The sequence below is a fragment of the Fundulus heteroclitus genome, chromosome 4 (assembly GCF_011125445.2).
Source record: "Fundulus heteroclitus isolate FHET01 chromosome 4, MU-UCD_Fhet_4.1, whole genome shotgun sequence".
NCBI lineage: Eukaryota > Metazoa > Chordata > Actinopteri > Cyprinodontiformes > Fundulidae > Fundulus > Fundulus heteroclitus.
The window spans coordinates 29,979,423-29,999,915 of record NC_046364.1 but is presented as its reverse complement, the minus strand read 5'-3'; the positions used below and the strand labels follow the sequence as shown (position 1 = coordinate 29,999,915).

The 20,493-nt window shown below is 41.8% G+C and overlaps 1 protein-coding gene across 1 annotated transcript; it reads right to left on the bottom strand.

The window, feature by feature from the left end:
• Positions 1-2,009: 2,009 nt before the first annotated feature.
• crispld2 (cysteine-rich secretory protein LCCL domain containing 2) lies at positions 2,010-20,186 on the bottom strand. Its single transcript, XM_036135725.1, has 15 exons — positions 19,986-20,186; positions 17,230-17,583; positions 16,109-16,227; positions 11,929-12,061; positions 10,356-10,471; positions 10,081-10,153; positions 8,553-8,748; positions 8,395-8,455; positions 8,232-8,298; positions 8,015-8,145; positions 7,780-7,823; positions 7,592-7,664; positions 7,259-7,334; positions 5,958-6,088; positions 2,010-3,246 (listed from the first exon to the last, which is right to left on the bottom strand). Exons 2-15 carry the CDS (start codon positions 17,497-17,499, stop codon positions 3,195-3,197), a joined length of 1,542 nt encoding a protein of 513 aa, XP_035991618.1. The 5' UTR covers positions 17,500-17,583; positions 19,986-20,186; the 3' UTR covers positions 2,010-3,194.
• Between the last annotated feature and the right edge of the window lie 307 nt (positions 20,187-20,493).

Below are 20,493 nucleotides of genomic sequence, written 5' to 3'. Positions count from 1 at the left end.
AAAGACAATAATAACACTATTGTTTGAATATGTAAACAAAACACATACTTTCGAACAAATAGTTCCTGCCATTCCCCTGTAGCTCCTACATTTTGCAGCTAGCGCCACGACTACAATGTTCTGTTGTGGAAAACACGTTTTGAGACACGGAGAATATAAAACTGGAAAAAAAGCTTCACATCTTTTATCAAAGTCGTTTGGGGATTTACATAGCGCATACAAATCTTTATTTTCCTTGACAATGGGAGTAAAAAAAAGTCATTCCACAGCTGTTTATCAGCAACACGTCCAGGGTCCTGTCCAAGCAGGGCTTAACTGAAACTGAACATCTGCCTCTGTCAAAAGCCCTGGAGTATGAGGGGTTTTTAGTGCCCAATACAACAGTGAGCTGTAAATAAATCAACAGCACGTACGGTATATAGGGACTTTATCTCAATCAGTTCGCTGATGAATGAAAACTTTACAGTGACATTTAAAACTGATACTAACAGAGATGTTTTCCAAGTCTAAGATTTGTTTTTTTCTCCTTTATGACTGAAAGGCCTGCTGGCAGATCATGTACTGCATTGTGGTTTTTGAAAAGTGATCGTTACAGCCTGTTGTTCCCCTCCTCTTGGACCCGCGTGTGCCCACAAGAAGCAGAGCCATGACATGAACGCGGTCAGTGACACCCCTCCAAAGACAACAATCCAATCCTGGGTGGCCTTCGTCTCAATCTTACTCAGAATACATGTTACGCAGTTTTTAACCAAAATACTCCACTCAAACTACATCTTATACACTTGTGAATGAAATGCACCAGTCTTAGCTAAATACAGCTAAGGTTTAAGAGCACCATGCAAGTGCAATCATTGCCTGTAGTACAGTAATATACGGTTTCTACTCAAAATGTACATCTTTTTTAAAGGTTTTTAGCCCCTTGTCGAAAACATTGTTCCTCCAAAAAGTTGAAAAAGTGCTAAAACCTGGAAACTTGGGAGAAATGAAATCAGTATTTTAGTTTTTAAAATGTATCTATGATGAAAAACACACTGCCCCATCGGCATTTGTAACGCATACTTTATTTTCAGATTGTGCAAAAACGTATAGGACACACCGCATCTGTTAAAAAATACAGCACAGGCAACTCAAACAAATATACATGTTTCAAACATAATTTTAGGGAATGAAGATTCGAAAACAAAGATCCTATTATTTACAGTTGCCCTATTTTACAATTTATTTTACAACAACCCCCCCCCCCTTCCCCCCTAAAAAATATTGCTGAGCAAAGCAAAAGGACTGAGGTAGAATAAAGAGATAGAAAGACATAGTATGCATAATGAAACATGGCTGCATTTTGTTCTTTGACTATAAAAATGTTTTTTTAATCTTCAGAAATTATCAAAACAGGAGGAGCAACCACGCTTAAAGGTGCTTTATAATGTCTACTGTGCTTTAGGACCAGAGCTGAACACAACAGGCATAGAAAACATAATTTATTTCTTTTATCAATAATTTTGAACAAGTAAGCGTGTTTTCTTCTATAATAAAACGAAGATTCAAATCAGCATAGTGAGAAACAAAGGTGTCTTCCCTAATTGTGCTGCATAGCGTAAGTTGTTTCAAAGTGCACAAACTGCAGTTCAATGTTACAAACCTTTAACACACTCGCACCATTAAAATAAAATAAAAAAACATCTCTGTACCTGAACCATGCAACACATTCAATTGTCATAGGTGGGGGGGCGGGCATGGACAAAATGGTATTCTCATATTCACAACAGGGCCAGAAATGATCAGAGCAATAAGCAAGCACTGAACAAAACTGAGATATCGGCGCTCATCTGTTAAAAATGCATCTGGTGTTTGATATACTCCCACTACTTCATCCCTTAGAAATTCTCCTTGACCGTGGTTCCCACACACACTTAAGATTGTGGGTTTGGATCAACGAGTAGACCTTAGGGCTCTATATTTCTACTACGGCTTCTACTAGTTTTTTGCTGACATACGATTTTTTTGTGTAAGGTCATATTACTGATTAAACGACCAACATCAGATTTCTATCTGAACGCTTGAAGACGCCAAAGCGACCGCGTGCGCACATAACAGAAGGAAAAAGTAGACGTCACACAGCAGCGCGCTTTACGGAAGTAATGGCCGATGTGATTGTTACTAGAAGCTTAATTTAAGAAAAATAAACGTATTAGTGGATACCTTTGCATTACGAAGTTTTGAGCAGTGGGAGTCAACAATATTTAGACTCATCATGACAAGACAAAGAAAGGTAAGAAAAAAAAAGAGCACAGCTATTAACAATGGCCTTATGTGGAGTCGTGACTGCTGCTGCTGTAGAGAAGCCTGTGTGGATGTGTAGTGAGAGCCAGGACAGTGACGTCAAAGACGGATGAAATGCAACATGACCGTTCAGACTGCGGACGCTTTGAAAACTATGGGATACATGTCCGATTTAGTACCACATGTGGAAAAAAGGCACAAATCTGATTTGTTTCGTGCGAATAGATCGTTATTGGGCCGTTCACACTGCAATGGAAAAGAAGGATATGCGTTGCATATCGGCAAAAAGGTCGGATTTGGATCGGATTTGCCTGCTAATCTGAAAACAAAATAAAGAGAAAACTATTGTGGGTCAAAGGTCTCTGTCGCTGTTATTTGTATGTCAAAAACAAAAAAGTTTGGTAGCCTGTGGTCTAAATGTTCAACAGTATAAAGGCAATCATAACCCAGTTCAGCTCTCAAAGGTTACATAATAATATACTGTAATGATTGTAGAAAACAACATATTTTCTGTACAGAAGGATTAAATACAGTGTGATCAGTATACATTCTTGTGTATGAAAACTAACATATCTTTACTATGAACATTATTGTAAACATAATTATTTCTGTGTAACTAAAATATTTCAGCACCAGCTGTTCAATTCATAATAATATCTATAAAATCTTCTGTATTCACAGATTATGCATGCCTATGAAAAGACAAGTAAAAAAGAAAGACCATCAAAATACTATATGCCCAAATGATCATGAAGCATGTTTACTGGAGATTACAGCGATACATGGTGGGACAAAGCGCCTTAGTATATTTGAGGGACTCCAGCGCACAGGAGTCATGGTATCCAACCTGTGGGCACTTTCTGCTTTTCCAGACCGGCTGAGCAAACTCTGTTGGTCCCCAGACTTCAGAAGGGTCACACCTTCACGGCGAAGAGTCTGAAGGAGCCTCCGTCTGTGTCGCTTTGGCTAAAAAAATAGACAAAAAACATGTTATCTTTGCTGTTAGAGATCTTAAATGTGCATCAAGCATGTTGCTTTCCGTGGAAGTGAGAGATTTAAACCTCAGTTAAATGCACTACTCATCATTTGTGCCATGCAAATATAAATTGAAAAATAAAATGAGTACTTGTGTCTAAATGAAACTACATGTATAAATATAGTTTAAAAATTTTAAACAGTTTTTGAGAGCTCTATGACTCTACAGTGCTAGCAAATGTATCCATACCTGTTGAACTTTTCCATATCTGGTCCCTTTACTTGTATGTATTTTATAGGAATTTTAAGTAATATATTTCATTTTCAAATTAAATCTAAAAAGTGTGGCATGCTTTTGGATTCAGCCTCCCTGCTTCATCGCTTTGTAGAAACGCCTTTTTTGCTGCAATTACAGCAGTTTTTGTGGTTGTATTTCTAACAGCTTTCCATAGATAGAAACTGATTTATTTAATTTTTTTTACCAATTCCTCTTAGCAAGTTAGCTGAACTTCAGTAAAATAAGACGGAGTGCATCTGTGGGCATGAATTTTCAAGTCTCACCACAGATTTTTTAAGCGAATGTAGGTCTGAGCCATTTTAACACACAGGAATGATTTGGTCTCCATCGCTCTATTGTCGCTCTTGTTTTTCTCTGTGTTTCTGGAAGATGAATCTCTCTGTTAATCTCAAGTCTTTTGCAGCCTCTTAAAAGGTTTTCTTCCAGGATTGTTCTGTATTCAGCTCCTTCTTTTTAACAAAGCGATGCTGCCACCACCATGTTTCCAAAAGGCTATGGTGTGTTGAGGGTGATGTGTAGTGTTATTTTCCTAAAAGAATTTCATTTTAGTCTCATCTCATTTTTTGTTGTTTGGGATGTTACTTTATAACCCAACCTTGCTTTAAACTTTCTCTTAGAGCCGTCTGCTGTGTTCCTTAGTCTTCATCACACTGATTAATCACTTTTTGTGACGCCTTTACAGAACAGCTGGCTTTATACTGCTATTTAACGACATACAGGTTGACTCTATTCAGTAATCAGCTGACTTATGAATGCAGTTGGTCGCGTAGGATATGATTTTAAGTCGAGGGGGTTGAACACCCCCGCAAGCCAACACAAATCACCTTTGAAAAAAAATACATTAAAGTTTGTGGTTGTAACATGACAAAATGTGAAACATTTTCAAATAATATGGCTTCTTTTCTCAGACGTTTTAGTTGAAGTGCAGCTCAACTAAATATGTACTTATATGTAAAAAGAGTTGCCTGAGCGATGCTATGAAAGACGAACACAAACAGGAGCAATGTCTAAATAAATGCTGATGCTTCAATGGGTTGCCGAAGCCATTAATAATACATATTCCCTCTGGGATTATGAAAGAATGTCTGATTCTGATATGTTGTATATTAATCCAACTACTGAGTGATAAGGATGATCAGAGATTAAGCAGATTTTTTCCTAACAGTTCAAATGATCTCAACAGTGAAATCCATCAATGACTAAATCAAGAGTTCATCTTTTGGGTTGAAACCTCCATGAAACTGCTGTTTGCAAAGTGACTCACTGCTCCAGTATTTCGGAGTGTGACTTCTTTTTTTTTTTTTTTTTTTTTGCTCCCACACGTGCTCCACTCAATGATTTTAATTAGTTAATTAGCAGAAAGACCTTGAAGCTGTGCCATGATCAATATCCACAATAGAATAGTACAACCGGAGTCCTGTAACGGATAATTGGTCATATAGGAAAGCTTGGCAGATTGGCTGACAGCAGATCCAGTTGGAGTAATTGGATAGGCTGTAATTACATTCACAGCAGCACAGAGCAGTCCAAACTGCCCACGCTGCCATGATGTTGGCACGTGGCATCAACCCCTCCTCAGGCCTTACTGACCTCCTGTCCCAATGCCCTGAGCGCGGCCTTCACGGCTCTGCATCAGGTTTCAAACACTCAGACTTGGATTGTTATTAGCCATTCAGCACTTTGCTCAGTCAGATGAAATGTATGGGTAAAGTAAGCAAAGAGCCAGTGTGTGGCCTATCCACACACCAAACCACACCATTACTCTTGCATCCCCGTATGCCAGTAGAGCTGACCACGAGGGGTTCCTTGCCCGAGCTTGGTCCACTGGAGCTAACCAAAGACATAAGAGGGATTTGTGAAACATGGCGTGCATGCAGAGAACCCGCTGCACGCACTATTACAGTGGACATTAATCAAGCAGCTTTCTCTGCCGTAGTTTCTTTCTCTGCATTGTCTTCTCCCTCTCCAGTCCTGCTGGTCAAATAGTAGATTTAGCTGAGTAGGATTTTATCTTCAACAAATCATACTCGTGTAGAATGCTGCATTTTGGATGGATGTTTTCAATCAGAACTGGGATTCCAAAGGATATTGGATTTTTCTAACAAGAGCAGATTTTAAGAGTTATTATTCTCAATCAATTAATCTGCATATTCACTCAATCTTCTCACAGCTTAGGAGGGTCGGCAGTTTTCTAAGCTACTAAACACTTTGCCTAAAAGTTGTCACGCCAGATGTTTAACTATGTTTTTGTCTTACAACACATTCATTTTTTTATGTAAATTGCAACTGCTCATGCACGGTGCAACATTTATTTGCCTTTGTATCTTTCATAGTTGACTAACGAACACCATTTAGGGAAGTGTAACCGCATTTAGTCCAGTAAACACCAAAACAGGGAGGTTACCTTTCAGATTGGATGCCATTTTTCAAGACTCCAATATAACTCCTTTTTCTTTCCAGTGGCAGAACATCGACAAAACCACCGTCTGCTTTGATTACTCCTGCATGGATGGCTGCTTTGCAAATGCTGGAGCTCTGTGAGGAATGGAAAGAATTAGAAAAACTTTCATCCATACTTCTTTTCTCCACATAAACCTAGCTAGCATGCACACGTGCACACACTCTCACACTCACACACACACTAAGAGGAGTGTGTAGAAGTCTGGCTTCAGCATAACAAACCATAAGCTCTTATCAGCAGAGAATAATCATTCAAATCCAATGTAAACACAGATCGCACTGTACACTCCAGTAATGAGTCTAACCAGAGGTTTTATATTTCCTGTTTATCCAACATTTAGCCTCCGCACCACTGTAAAAACAGATCTGAGTGCCCTGGTTTGCAAAATACTGTTTAACACTTAGAGGGTCTGCTGCAGGGTCTCTTTTGGCGCTGCACTTTCTACCAAGGTGACGGCATTAAATGGCAGTTTCGTCAATTTAAAACTCAACATAATCTTGTGTGATTGTGCAGATCAGCAGCTCCACAAATTCACTGCATGAATACAACATGATGCTCAGTTTGAGAAATAATGTACATATCTGTATGCATTTACACACCTAATTAATGAGCTCATGTCTACATTTGGACCTAAATTGATCTAAGCCCTACAGCCAATGCAGTTCACATACCAAAATGTACAAACTAGCAGTTATTTGCAATAAAGAAATCGAGCAAGAACAATTCAAATAGCTAATCAAATGTTAAATGAGGAGTATCCAAAAAATAACTCTAAATGTCACTTGTAATGATTAGTGCAGTCTCAAAATTATTGAGCCCCCTATGGGAAAAAGGCCTGTAGTGCACAAATATTCTTTGATTTGCAACTGGCTTTCAAACGTCATCTGTAAAAGGTGACTCCAGTAATCAAGAGGAGCTTTCAACCAGAGCTACACATCTTCTAATCAACTCCAACTGACTTCATGGATGACAATTTTATTGATAAAGAGGACAGGAAACAGTTGTATTCAGATTAAAGCAGTTTTCAAATCAAATAGTCGATAGGTGGAAAGAGGTACCAGTTATGTTTTATGAGATGCCAATTAAATTAAACATCTAATTTATCTTGTCCCACTTAGTTTTGTGCTGGAGCTCTACATAAATTTCATAAACAGCCCACAAAGAAATAACTATCGTATGTGCAGAGTTCAGGAGAACGTTCAGCCCAATTTATGATCATTCTGTAAATATTTATCAGAACTCACGTCTGCATAGATGTTGCTTCCAATTACAGGCGACCAGTAAGAGGGCTCATCCTTACAGCTGGCTGGACAGATGATTCTGAGAACCGCAGATTTATAAAGGAATTAAGAATCATGTTGCAGTCATGAGATATAAGAGGTCACATGAGGATTTAAAATCACATCACACATTCAAGTCACATTATAGTCTTATAATCTGTCCTAATATATAGTCCTGTACTTTCTTTAAAATCTGCAGCAATAAAACCTTAATCGCTTACAAAATATCTGTTGTGGAGTTAAAAAAAACAATTAAATGTATTAAATAAATCAATTTTAACAAGGGAGTGCAAGTACCTTGGACAGTGTGAGAATGGTTGTCTAAAAGGACAGATTTCAGCCCCTGTGGTGTAGCAGTCAGCATTATATTCTGTCAACCAGACAGAAAAGATAAGCGCTTAACATACAAGATTAATATGCAATATAACATGCTGTAGGTTCTAAATTAATTTTTCAATTCTGCTTAAAAACAGTGATTTACTCACCTTCCACTTTGGCCACCACAAAGGAGTTGCCAGGTCTATATTTGCTATAAAACAGACAGAATCATTTACTTTTGTGTTTTGTTGGTCCTACTCATGGAGTGGAGCCATAACTCATCTTCAAAATGTAACTTCTTATTTATTTAGCATTTAAAGACTGATGTTTCAAAACGGCATTTATATGCTCATAGCCTCGTTTTACTGTGAAAAAGCAGCAGTAAAGAGTAGACGTATCAACCTGAGAGTCTCCACTCCGTTTTTTGTGGATCTGACAAAGAACGGGACTTTGTCTTTCCTCGTGACGTCGACCAGCCCTCCGTTGTTGTCGATGACCCCGGCGTGGATGGCAGCTCGGCAAATACTTGATTGCTGTGACAACAAGAAGTGCCCTTTAGGAATGCTACGATCTTATGAGCTGTAGCAAGATGCAAGATGTTTCCTTCTTTGATATTCACCACATCGTAGAAAGCAGACCCCCAGACTTTCCCTTTCTTATTTAAACAATTTGCAGGACAATTGTGTCTGCAGAAGAAGAAGACATACTCTTATTAGAGAGGAAGTTTGCACTAAATGAATGAATCAGCAATTTTCCGCTGAAAGTCTTCATAAGGTGCTGACCTGTTGCAGGTCGCTCCTTTACACTTGTCCCGCAGCCTGGTCTCGCACTTTATGTTGTGAGCTGCGAGAATGACACAGAACATGGAAATTAAACACCAAACACTAAAAAAAAGGTTATTTATATATAATATTATATAATATTATATTAATATGTCTACCAAGATATGGGTTGTTGGTATTCCTTGGAGATGATTTCCTTGGGGTGGCAGGTTTAGAAGAGGAGGGCTTGGTTGGAGGTTTCCTGGGAGCTCTGGGGGTCGGTTTGGATGTGGTCCGAGGCGGTAGCGGTACCTGAGGCTTTTCCACCTCGTTCATATCCTCTGTCTCCGAGCGCTGAGAGGCTGATGGCGAACGTATGCGTAGACGTTAAGTTAAGGCATTAATTTAAGAGAAAATATGTTGCAATTGAATTCAAGGGTTTTCTGAGCTTGAGTTTAAACTGTTGAATGTTGAAAATTATTTGACAAAAATCTGAAATTTACTGCAAACATCTGTGTCTATCCTCCTCGAGTCGATACCTTTTTAAAACCAACGACTCCTGAAATTACAGCTGGAAGACTTCTGGAGTTTGGTTGAACATCCAGAGAATTAATATTCAGAAAATCTGTCAAATTGGATGAATAGCACCTGTGAACATATCTTTAAGTGCTGAGTCGCATCTTTTGCTGTGCTGTGCGTCTGTACCAGAGGCAATATATTTGCTTATTTTTCTTTACCAAACAGCTCAAGTTCAATCATCCATGATGGTTAAGTGTGTGTAAACAGCAGCTTTCAAGTCTCGATTGGACTTGACAGTAGGGGGTGATGTAGACAGTATGTTGGTTCAGTCCATTTAACTGAGTTGCTTTAACCTTTCTTACTAACTGGTGCAACATTTTAATGGCATTCCCATCACTTTTTTACAACCAGGCCTGATGGTGTGGTTCCCTATCCATCGGTGTCGGATGAGACTCAGGATGGGGGGGGGGGGGCAGCTGTTTTCACCGGGGAGAGCTTGAGTTTGAATTCAGCTTCCCTGTGCCGGCCCAGTGTCAATCTGACCTTGAGTAATGTCTGCAGGTTTGTGCGTGAGAATGTCTGCGTTTTTTAAGTGTGAATGGATGCTTGTGGTGTGTTGTGTAAAAGCTTTTTTCATCGGTCACTAAGACAAAAAGATGCATTAAAACTGTAGTTCGTTTGAAACATTTTTCCGAAACGAGAAAAAAAAAATCCAGTTGCCTCTGTTTAAGCGCTTAGGACTAAATTGACCTGAGTCACTGAGGGACTTTTTTTTTTCCCCACCAATACCAGTTCTAGTGCTCAACGACGGCTTTGCTTAGCATCTACTCTTTCTGTTTCCAAGTTCCAATAAACCGATTCCACCCTTCCGACTTTGAGCCGGACAACAGGAAAGAACCACATTCATCAGGAGCTGGAGGGGGTGTAGGGTAACTAACAACCAATCGAAATGTGATGCTTTAAACCCCTAAGTTAGTTTTTGAGCTGTTTACTTCAAGACCAAAAGAAAAACAGTGAAACCAGTCAAAAAACTGGCTGTAGAGTAAAGTACTGGTTAAGCGTAGGACCCATGTTTGCAGAGAAAGATGAAAGAATTTGGACTTTGACTTTGTAACTCAGTAAAATGGTAACAAAGTAGCTCATGTGACCGTTTTACTTCTTTCAATAAAAGAGGTCGTCTTATCTTACCCGTTGTTTCTGTCTCCTACTCGGAGCACTTGGACAAGGCGACAGGTGATATGTCTCTCCGATCCAGTTTCCCCTGCAGACAGGGGGAAAGAATAATCAAAAAGTGGTGATAATGCCCCATATACCGACCAAATTATTCCCACCATCATTAAACTTAAATTGATTGTATAAATTCAGATACAAACTTATTAACATTTTCAACCATCTACAGGGCAGCACAAGCAGGTCTAGAGGTTGTCGATGAAGAGCGGAACGTGGAGGAGTACCGATCTTACTTGGGGGCATAGTTGCAGACAAGGTAAACAGAGTTCTCCCATATTTCTCCCCACACGTTCATCTGCGGACACACGTGCACAGCACAGCCCACTCGGTTCGTGGTTGCCCAGACCATCTAAAATGAGAGGGAAAATAAATAAATGGCCAAAGTTAGCACTGGGATTTTCTGAATGAAAAGACTTCAGCATTTCTTGAGTGACGTTTCACGCAGTCATTAACTCAAGAGGAAACACTTAGATTGACGGTTTTAATTAAGCGGGCCGCAGGGACCTGCTGGGGTCTCTCGTTCTGCCTCGGTCTAATGTGACGTTTTTCACGTGGCTGTTGAAAGGAAACGAAAGGTTTTCTAATATCTTAAATGTATCCTTTAAAGGGTTTAGGTTTCAAGAGATTCAGAAGATGCAGGAAAAGAAAAAGGTGTCACAGATAAATCCTGTCCTATACGACGGGAAATAAAAAGCTGCATGTTCCAAAACCTCTCGCAACACCTCCCTCCCAAACACGTGCACTCCCCTTCCTCAAGAATGCTTCTCTTTTTTTTTCCTCGGAGGCTCAGAGGCCTCTGGAAGCTGTGAGTCAGCACACGGGCTGACATGAGTGTCTAACTTAGCACGACTCAATCCAGTGGTGGCATGGCAGCGCGGCAGGCGCTTCGACACGCAGACTACAGGCGGTCAGGTGACGGCGCTGCCCCTCCTGCTCCCGTCAGCAGCATCTTCAAAGGAACCCGGGTTCGGGCAGCGCAGGATGTCTGCTGGGGCTGGAAATGACTGCCAGATGAGAGTGATCGGGTTTCAGGGTGAAAGCGAAGAGGAGAGCGTGAATATTTCCGTAAAGTCAACCCAACAGCTTACGAAGCTGACTGTAGGCCAGCTCTTCTATCTGTGGTTCCTGGTGCAATTTCTAATTTGCTTATTTGGACATTTCCTTCATTCTTGCCCACATTTTTTTTTTTTTTGCTCCAGACAAGTTATATACTTAACTGCTAAGAGATTTGGTATTTTTATCGTGCAGGAAACCCTGCAGCCGTAGGCAGATGTGGTTTGCACACACTAACTTAGTCTTGTCTGTTTTCTAACATATGCATGTGTCTCTTTGCCTTCAACGTTACCCACTACACAGCCTTTGATCTGGTTGATATGGCTCTTTGCCCAGGGTGCCAGTGTGATGGGGGTAGAGCACGCAGCTGCTGTTCTAAAAGGCCAAACACACCCGTGGTGCCTTAACGGGTTTCTTCTTTTTTTCTGGCGCAACCACTTCTGAGGAAACATCAGTGATCTGCTCTGTCTCACTCATTTCAGGGCAACCTGTGTGTTGATGGCAAGAATGACGATCGCGATCTCAGTGTCTTTATTCCCTACCTAGGTTGGCCTTTACAAGTCTGTGACTACTAGACGCGTATCAGCGGTGGGTCGACTTCAACCCCCCCCCCCCCCTCCTCCCCATCCCCACAGTTTCTTAGGAGACACAGAAAACACATTGAGACAGCAAAAAAAATGCCCCAAATCCCAGGAATAAGTGTTTTATTAAAGAGGCCACTGACTGATAGGTAAGAGTCTGCCATGCTGCTACCTGGGTATAGTGGGTGCACATGGGCCCAGAGCAGCGCTCAGGGCACTCCGGGTTGCACTCCTGAGGGTAAGGGTAGGTGTAGTCCTTTACTTCGTCGTACCAGGCCTGGACATGGAAGGCAGGTGAGCGGTATCTGCAGGGGAAATATGCACACACACACACACACACACACACACACACACACACACATTCAGACAAACAGTAGGCTTAGTCACAGCCGGCCCAGCTACCCGGGGCAGCAGGGAAATATCTGAGGGAGTTGCCAGGTGCTTTGGCTCAGACTTGAGAAAGACTGCATAAATCTCTCTTCCCCGACTCTTTTTTAGCCCTCAGAAGATGAGTCCGATTTGACCTGGCGCAACGAACTGCACGCTGGTCCCACATAACAAGGGGAAATCAAATTAAGATGAAAGAAAATCAGCGTAAAAGAGAAAACATAAACACGGCGCCCTCGCCCAACTAATCAGTGAGAGCTCTTAAAAACTTTTTTTGCACAGGTGAAAAGTGCTGATGAAGGTGAGAAGGAGAACGGGGGAGGTGGGGGGGGTGGGAATGCTCCAAGTCAGGGTCTGTTGGCAAGAAAGTAAGGGGAAATGGGCTTGAGAGAATCAGAGCAGATTCCTGGAATGGCACCTGCTGCGATATCCATGTGTTGTTGCACACAGAGGCCAACAGTGTCAGTCCATTCAGCGACACACTTCCTTGCCATCGCTTTGGTCTTCCACGGATTCTGGATGGATTTCAGGTATGAACTCAGCCTGGGCCAGTCCTGGATGTTGTTATTGTTCACCGTCCAATATTTCAAGACCACTTTAGCAATATGTTTCAGATCACTGCCATGCTGGAAAGCCCTGCGTTAACCAAGAGAGGCTTTTTGTGGATGTTTAACTCACACAGGTCCACTTGATGAGTATGCCCATTTCTGATATCAGCAGACAAGGCAGACAACCCAGCAACATCCCCGAATGGCTTCCTTGTCTAACACATCACTCACATAGATACGTACAAACTTACTTTATCTTTCCCTCTGCTCACCTCAAATATAATTAAAGCTTTAGGTTCTAAGTATGTAGAAACGGTATTTATATTAAATGTGGTAGGTATGACTTCTACTTTGGAGAAGTCTAACAACAAAAGGACTACATAATTAACTTTGCGTAGGTGCATAGGCCTTGCACTTTGCATTATTTGGGTTTGTGGTGGTCAATTCACCCCTTCAACATTCAGAATGTTTACAGTTTTGGTCTTTTGGCAACTAAATCTTTCGGATCTGAAAAGGAGCCACAAGGCTGGTCTTACTGTCCACGTGTCAATTTTTACCTAATTTAGGTGCATTTACTAGAAGAAAATATGCCTATTTGACTCCAGTATGCATAATACAGTAGCTCCTTGAATAGAGTTATTTTGGTTTGCTCAGAGGTCATAATTCATCATATTCCCATATTCTATAAGGGTCATCTGGCCTATATGGAGATCTGAACAATAATCATTTCAAATACGATGAAATATAAAATACTCTAAGAGGTAAATGCAAGAAAATTTGAATATACGAGAAATATAAATATGTATGTCCAAAATGTATTAAAACACTTGTAGACAGACAATAAAAAATGAGCTGATACTGAACACAGTACTGAGATTTGGTGTGAAATTAAATGAAAGTGGTAAGGATTGAAACGACAAGTCATAAAGGAGGTGAATCGGACAGTAGCCATTCACGACTGCCTCTTAGACAATGCCAGAAATTCATATTATATATATGTTTAGCAGCTAATGGCCACAGGCTTTCAGTAGTGCAATTGAAAGCTAAATGCGGTTCCTTACAGGCCATGTTTACCAGCGAGTGTGCAGCTTTTCCACTGCTGCACGAGTTATTATGCTCTGGGGAAAGGATTCTCTGTGACCTGTCAGTGATAAATATGGCTTTATGTCAGTGCTTTATACCAGCACACCATGCCAAAATAGTTGTGCTAAAGCTGTGGTTAAAACCTGTTACAAAGTTGGCAGGATCAGGTCCTGTCACAGCAGAGAATCACATAGATCTGTATGAAAATATCAGTCTAGATAAAATGTCTTGACTTCCCACTGTAACACCAGGCAAAAGGAGAAATTTAAAGTGGTCAGGAAACAGCTAACACAGAATACCGTCAATCGTTGGGGGGGAACTGGCCGAATTTCAGACCTGAATCAAATCAATTCTTGGAGAGCACTAAAGACCAGAGTTTGCCAGGAAAACCGTCGAGCCTCGGCACCTGCTCCCCCTCACGAAATGTTGGCGGTCCCAACGCCAGTGGAAATGCATTTACAAGGATTGTTTTGGTTACTCTGCAGGAAAAATAAAGACACTGCTGCTGATTACTGACAAAAGCGTGGATACATTTTAAACAGATTGTTTTGATTTTCACTTTTTCCACCATCAGGTCATAAAAGATTTATTGTTAAATTAGTATTTTCCTTACCACGGTTACACTTATTAAAACATTTATGTCTGGACCAAAGCGCTAGAACTGCAGGCCAACAGAGCTACGTTTCTATCACTAGAACCGGTTAGAAAACCTTTTGACTTCAACCACAATCAACTAAAACAATTTTAGATGAAATCAGGAATAATAAAAAAAAGACCATGCTTAAACAGAAATGAAGACTGTCTCACATAACTCTCTATATCGCTATCATTTTATGTCTTTTAAAGCAATTAATTAAACACCAGGGAATTACTCAATAATCAATAATATACTATATTAACTTTGATTGCTTGATATTTAAATATTTATGAAACTTTGTAAGTGCAACTTTTCCAATGAAATAGACTCTACAAAGAGTTTTTGTGTTTTAATTACTTAACATATTTTAAAATCTAGATTTACTCTGAAGTACTTATTTAAAATTTTTAACGTAAGCATTACTTAGTGAAATTACTGGCATATCAATAAGTTATACACATTAGAAAGTGTTTCTGTTGGGTGTTACCGGGTCTGTTTCTAGACCTAAACTGTCCCTCTATGTTGACAAAAAACTGGTCGGTGTTCAGAAACAATCTAAGGACTAACAAGGCTGGAGCACATCATCATCTGCTTGGAAAGAACCATGTTCCAAAATTGATACCCTTAAGCTTCTCTAAAACTTGTGGCTGCCAACATGAACAAATAAGATGCCGTTTGGAAAAAGGAAAAATGCTATGGTTGAAACTAGTGTTGCGCCGATGCCATTTTTTGGCCCTGATACCGATACCTGATACCTGGCTGTGCAGTATTGGCCGATACCGATACTATCTGCTTCAAACTAATGTGTGTGTGTGTATATATGAAGAACTGCATACTACTTAGGGTAGTAGAACTTTTTATTGCCTACCTGAAATGGGTGACAATAGTTGAATAAACTTTTGGCTCTCAAAGGCCAAAATAGTGCAACATTTGTGAAATTATAACATGTATAATAGTAGTGCAACAGTAAGACAGTAAAATTACATTAATAACTGAATAATCTCTTTTAAACCCTGGGTTTTGGCTCTCAAATGCCAAAATGGTGCAACTTTCATGAACTTATATAACATGTATAATACTAGTCGGGAGAGAGAAAGCTGCGTTCAAGTGACATACAAACATCAAAATGGTATCGGTGCCTTATTTGTTGGTACTCGCCGATACCGATACCACCATTTTATTGCTGGATTGGGGTCCCGTCAGATATCGGTATCGGTGCAACACTAGTTGAGATAAAGATTGAGCTGTCTTGCTACAAAGACAGGAAGCGTGCTTGGAGAAGTCAAGGTGAGGCTTTGATCCTCAGGAAAAAGGATGGTGGTGCCGGCATCGTGCTGTGGGGCTGTTATTTCTGCCAGTAGTCGTGCCGCCTTGCATAAAATGGACAGAGTGATGACGAAGGAGGGCTACAGCCATATTCGCCTCAATTAACTATTAGATTAGACTTTCCAAAAAGGGCAATAATCCCGAACCGACATCGAACTTGATTTCAGATGTATGAAGCAAATTAACATTAAGCTTCTGTAACGGCCAACACAAAGCTCCCAACCTTAACCCCATCTTTGAAAGTCAGGACTATGTTTTACCAAGAAGCTAAACGTTTCAACTAACTTTACCGATAATATCAAAAAGAGCGCTGATCAGTGTGTGTATTAGAGAAGAAAAAAAAAAACACATTAAATGTGACTGAAACTCACCTCCCCCAGTGAACTGCCAGGTTTTGTCCAATGACCTTGATGAGATCCTTGGGTCCGTGGTCCCACTCACACACCTCAGCCCAGTGAGTAGCCGACCGCTCCAGCTCATCATCCCAAACCTGCGTGCAGGAGATAAGGCACACCACAATTTGTTACCCAGTTGGAAAGGTGTCCCATAACACATGCGGATTTTCCAAGCTATTAACCTCAATTTGTTCAAGACCCTCTGCCACTGCGCTTCCTTTCTTCCTTATAGAGGTTACTGAACTGAATGCGGTCTCAATGTTAACCTGCAATGATAATATTTGGGTTCAACGGCTGGCATATGGCCCCAGTAAATCCACAGCAATCACGGCCGAATTATTCTCGCTTCCTGAGCGGGGGATCCTTCGCAAGTGATGGAAAAGGGAGGAGAGAAGTAAAGACAACACCTGACTCCGACGGTGAGACGCGGCGAGGACTCCCAACAGCCTGGCCCCTCAAAGTACATCCCCTCAGTAAATTTCCAGCCTTTCGGCGGTCGCTAAAGCATGCGCACACAGACACCGCTGCAGCCCCCAAAACACCCGTCCACCGACGCAAACACAAACTGCTTGTTCCCTGGAATATGAGAGAGTAGAGTGGGTCTACAGACACTTTCCTCCACACCGTAACCACAGTCCAAAGACACGCGGGCTGCTGCCGCTTCTCCCAACCACACACACACTTCTGAGTGATCCTCTGTGTGCAGCAACAATAATCCCTCTCCTGCTTCTCCCAGAAATGTTCCAATGGAGTCCCTGAATCTTCGCCGTCAGCCTCTTCCTCGCTCGTTTTCTTCAAAGCCGAGCTGTTTGCAGGTAGCACAGAGTCAGCATTAATGCCCTCCCTGTAAAAGATTGGCACAGCAGGCTGGCGGTAGGTCAGCCTTTATGACTGCATGTTTCCAGCAGGGAGCGAAGATTGTTTTCTCACCACCGCCACCTTTTGCCGGACAAATTAGAGCCTTTAAACCCTAATTACAAGCCCTGTTTCAGCGTTTGTTTTCTGCTGACGCGTCAACTTGCCGAGGGATTAAACTTGGAAGACTTTTGATCTGTTTTTATTGTTATTTAATTGAAGTTTAACGTGACGGATCTCACCATGTACTCCATGTTTGAGGCAGTGGGGTAAACGCTGCCCCTCAGCTTGTTGTGCAGCTGGAGGATCTCATCGCGGTCCGACCAGAGAATGGCCCGTCTGGTCCTGTTAGCAGCCGCGGGGCCAGCGTTGCTCTGGTCTGCTTCCAAGTCGTAGCGGCTCAGCAGCTGGCGTAGTTCCTTGGAATCCGGCAGGAAGATGGAGGACGAGTCCGTGACGCAGCACAGGAGAAGGCAGAGGAAGAGGAGGCAGGACGAGGCAGAGTGGGTCATCCTGGCACTTAGGCTGCCTTGGAATAAACCGGGAGCCTTTAGCAGCTTTTTCTGTGAACGGTGCTCCTCGGGAGTCCAAATAACCTGGTGATTCGACAAATAAGCGGTACAGGTTACAACATATACTCAGACGTGCTAGAAACTCTACTAACTTTAGCAAGTGGGAAAACTAACTTGGATGGAAAAACTCTCCTTCAACACCACATTCTCTGACTCTGTCTACATAGTTTCCACAGTGAAACAAAGTGTATGTAGACAATAATAGATTTTTTTTACTCTCCTGTTCCATCCAGCAGATGAACCTTTTTCCATTTTTTTAACGTGCTATTTACGCTATTTAAGCTATTTACCTATTTTGATTATTACGGCTAATAAAAACCTCATATTACGTTTCTCTCACGATCAGAATAGTAAAGAAGCCCGACAATATAAGCTTTTTTAAATACAGAAATGTCAGCCTACTGAAAAGTATGGTCATGGAGTTTGCAGTGCATGTTTTCAGCAGTGGGAGCATTAATTACTGCATTAATGGAGCGTGTAGGTGATCACACTGTGGCTCTGCTGAGGTGTTAAAGAATCCCAGGGTGCTTTAATCGCAAGGTTCGGCTTGACAGTATTGTAGGTCTGCAGCCTCTCATCTTCATGGCAAAATTCTGTGTGGGATTTAAGTCAGCGGTTTGCTTGTAAAGCAAGCACAAAGATACCAAGACCATCGTACTGTGGTCGTTAAAGCAGGTATTGCCACTTTTGACAGAGTGGGCAGGTCCCGAGTTCTGCTGGAAAGTGAGACCAGCATCTCCAGAAAGCCTGTCCACAGAGGGAAGCATGTGACAGACAGCCACACTATCTGTGGACCATCCCCAGCAGGTGTAACTTTACTTTCTAGACCTCGGGAGCAGCTTTCTTGATTCTGGACCGCTCCGCTCTTCCTCCAGGCTCTGGAACCTTGATTTCCAAATGAAACGCACAAACTGTAATTCAGAAGGAGGATTTTGGTCCAGTAAGCAATAGACCATTGTAGTGGGTTTTGCTTCCCAAACCTTCCCAAACTGCCCCACTTTCTAACGACACACTTGGAAGAGGCCCTTGTTGACCAGCCAGCTTCCTCAACAGCGAACAATAGCTGCTTGATCTCCACCTGTGTAATATTAAAATCTTCTGAGAATCTAAATGTTGGATTTTCATTTGCTGTAAGCCATAATTGAACAGAGATAAACGTTTGAAATAGGTCACTGGGCACGTAATGAATCAATGTAGTGTAGGGAGGTTCACTTACTGAAGTGAAATAACTCTCACATGATGTTCTACTTTATTGAACCCCCTGCATAAAGTTTAGCGCACGTAGAGGAGATCAGAGTGAAAATCTTTGATTAACGAAAACTTTGAATATAGCTTGCTCTTTGCATTGTTAAAGCAGTGCTGTGTGACACTGAAATGCCGGCATGCTTCCTTTCAAACATGAATGGCTGATCGTCTGAATTAACGTGTAAACAGTGCTAAGATGTACAATGATCGGATGCTATAATGCTGTCCAATGTTTGGCTTCTACAGACGGATTCTCTGTGTGTTTCGTCAACATGCATGTTTTCTATAATGAAAGTTTATAGGTAAAAATGATGATTACATGATGGACAGGGCAGAACCCTGTCCCCCGATGCCCCTGCGTGGAGCTGATTCTTCAAATGAAACTCTCCCACCAGGCTGCAGCCACAGAGGAGGAGGTCCACAGACTAAAAACTAAAGCAAAGATCACAAAGTTTTCTAGAGAGGGGAGGCGCAGTAAGGCCAAACAAAAATAAATAAATAGACCAAGCTCCAGCTTGCACTGGTTGCTCTTATCCTTGAATCCCTTCACCCTTTTGCCTCTGGCTGAAAAGGCAGCTTGAGGTCTGGCGCCGGCTCTGTGTCAACATGCTGTGCCAGCTCTGGGCACTGCGAGCCAACGAGCAGCCCAGGCACCACACCCTGCTCCTCGGCCTGTGCCATGTCTTCCCCCCTGAAGCCCAACCAGCTCCTCTGTCTGGTCCCTTCTCATGGCTGTCGTGAATTTTATACCACAGTGACAGACAGAGCAGAATGTGCGCATCTCTTTTATGGGAACCACCACTGGGACAGCACTCTGAGCCAAGAAGAAGAAAGTGTGCCTTAACATCTGTTTAATGGAGACGCATTTTAATTAATTTATTTATTTATTTTTACTCATTCAAGAGTGAAATAAAAATAAAAACTTATTTCATAAACGTACCCTACCAGCAGCTGCTTTATGATATTTTTCATCACGGTACTACAACTTACTGACTTTCTCCATAAACCTTCCAGCAGGAGGCTGCCGAAAATGACTATCAGCGTCATTTGCACCTGCAGCTAAAATATAGAAGTTCATGTTTACAGACTAAGCACATCACTCATTCACCAGCATAGCAGTCGCGCCATTAAACGTGACCATACATTCAAAGCAAATGTGCGTAACGTCTCATTTGGCTCACCTCAGCCTCCTCCGCGGTCGCTGGAGGATCTCGGCGGAGTTTCCGATGCGCGCTGGCTGAGTTCCTTATTAGAGGACCGGTCTGCTGCTACTTGGCGATTTTGGTCAGGCTCGTATGGAACAGCGTTAGCCCTGTGAAACTGAGTGCCTTATATAGCTAGAGAAGGAGACCCCTGATGAGCAGAGAGAGAGAGAGAGAAAAAAACTGTCTCCCTTTGCGCACTACCTCCCCCGCCCTCCCCTTGTTCTTGGCACCCGGCGCGTCTTGCGTTCACCGGTGTCTGGGGGGAAAAAACTAAAGCTGTGAGCAGGCATGCTGTCTAATAAATCAGCAGCAGGCAGTTAAATTCTCATCACTGGATGACGAGTTTTTGCAAAGTTATATCTTAAGAATCGCATCTTAAAAGACGGCAACCTACGAGTGAAGACGCTCCACATGGGGAGCATTAAGGATAAAACAGTAGCATTCAATGCGCCCCTCTCCTGATGACTGATCTGTTCAAAATACA

Bases quoted from the DNA above. Each gene is read 5' to 3' on its own strand.
- crispld2 (XM_036135725.1), bottom strand. From the start codon at position 17,499: ATGACCCACTCTGCCTCGTCCTGCCTCCTCTTCCTCTGCCTTCTCCTG. The intron at 10,154-10,355 runs GTAAGATCGGTA...CCCTGTCTGCAG, and splicing joins GTCTGCAACTATGCCCCCAA to GGGAAACTGGATCGGAGAGA. The intron at 7,824-8,014 runs GTTGATACGTCT...TCTGTTTTATAG, and splicing joins AACGGAGTGGAGACTCTCAG to CAAATATAGACCTGGCAACT.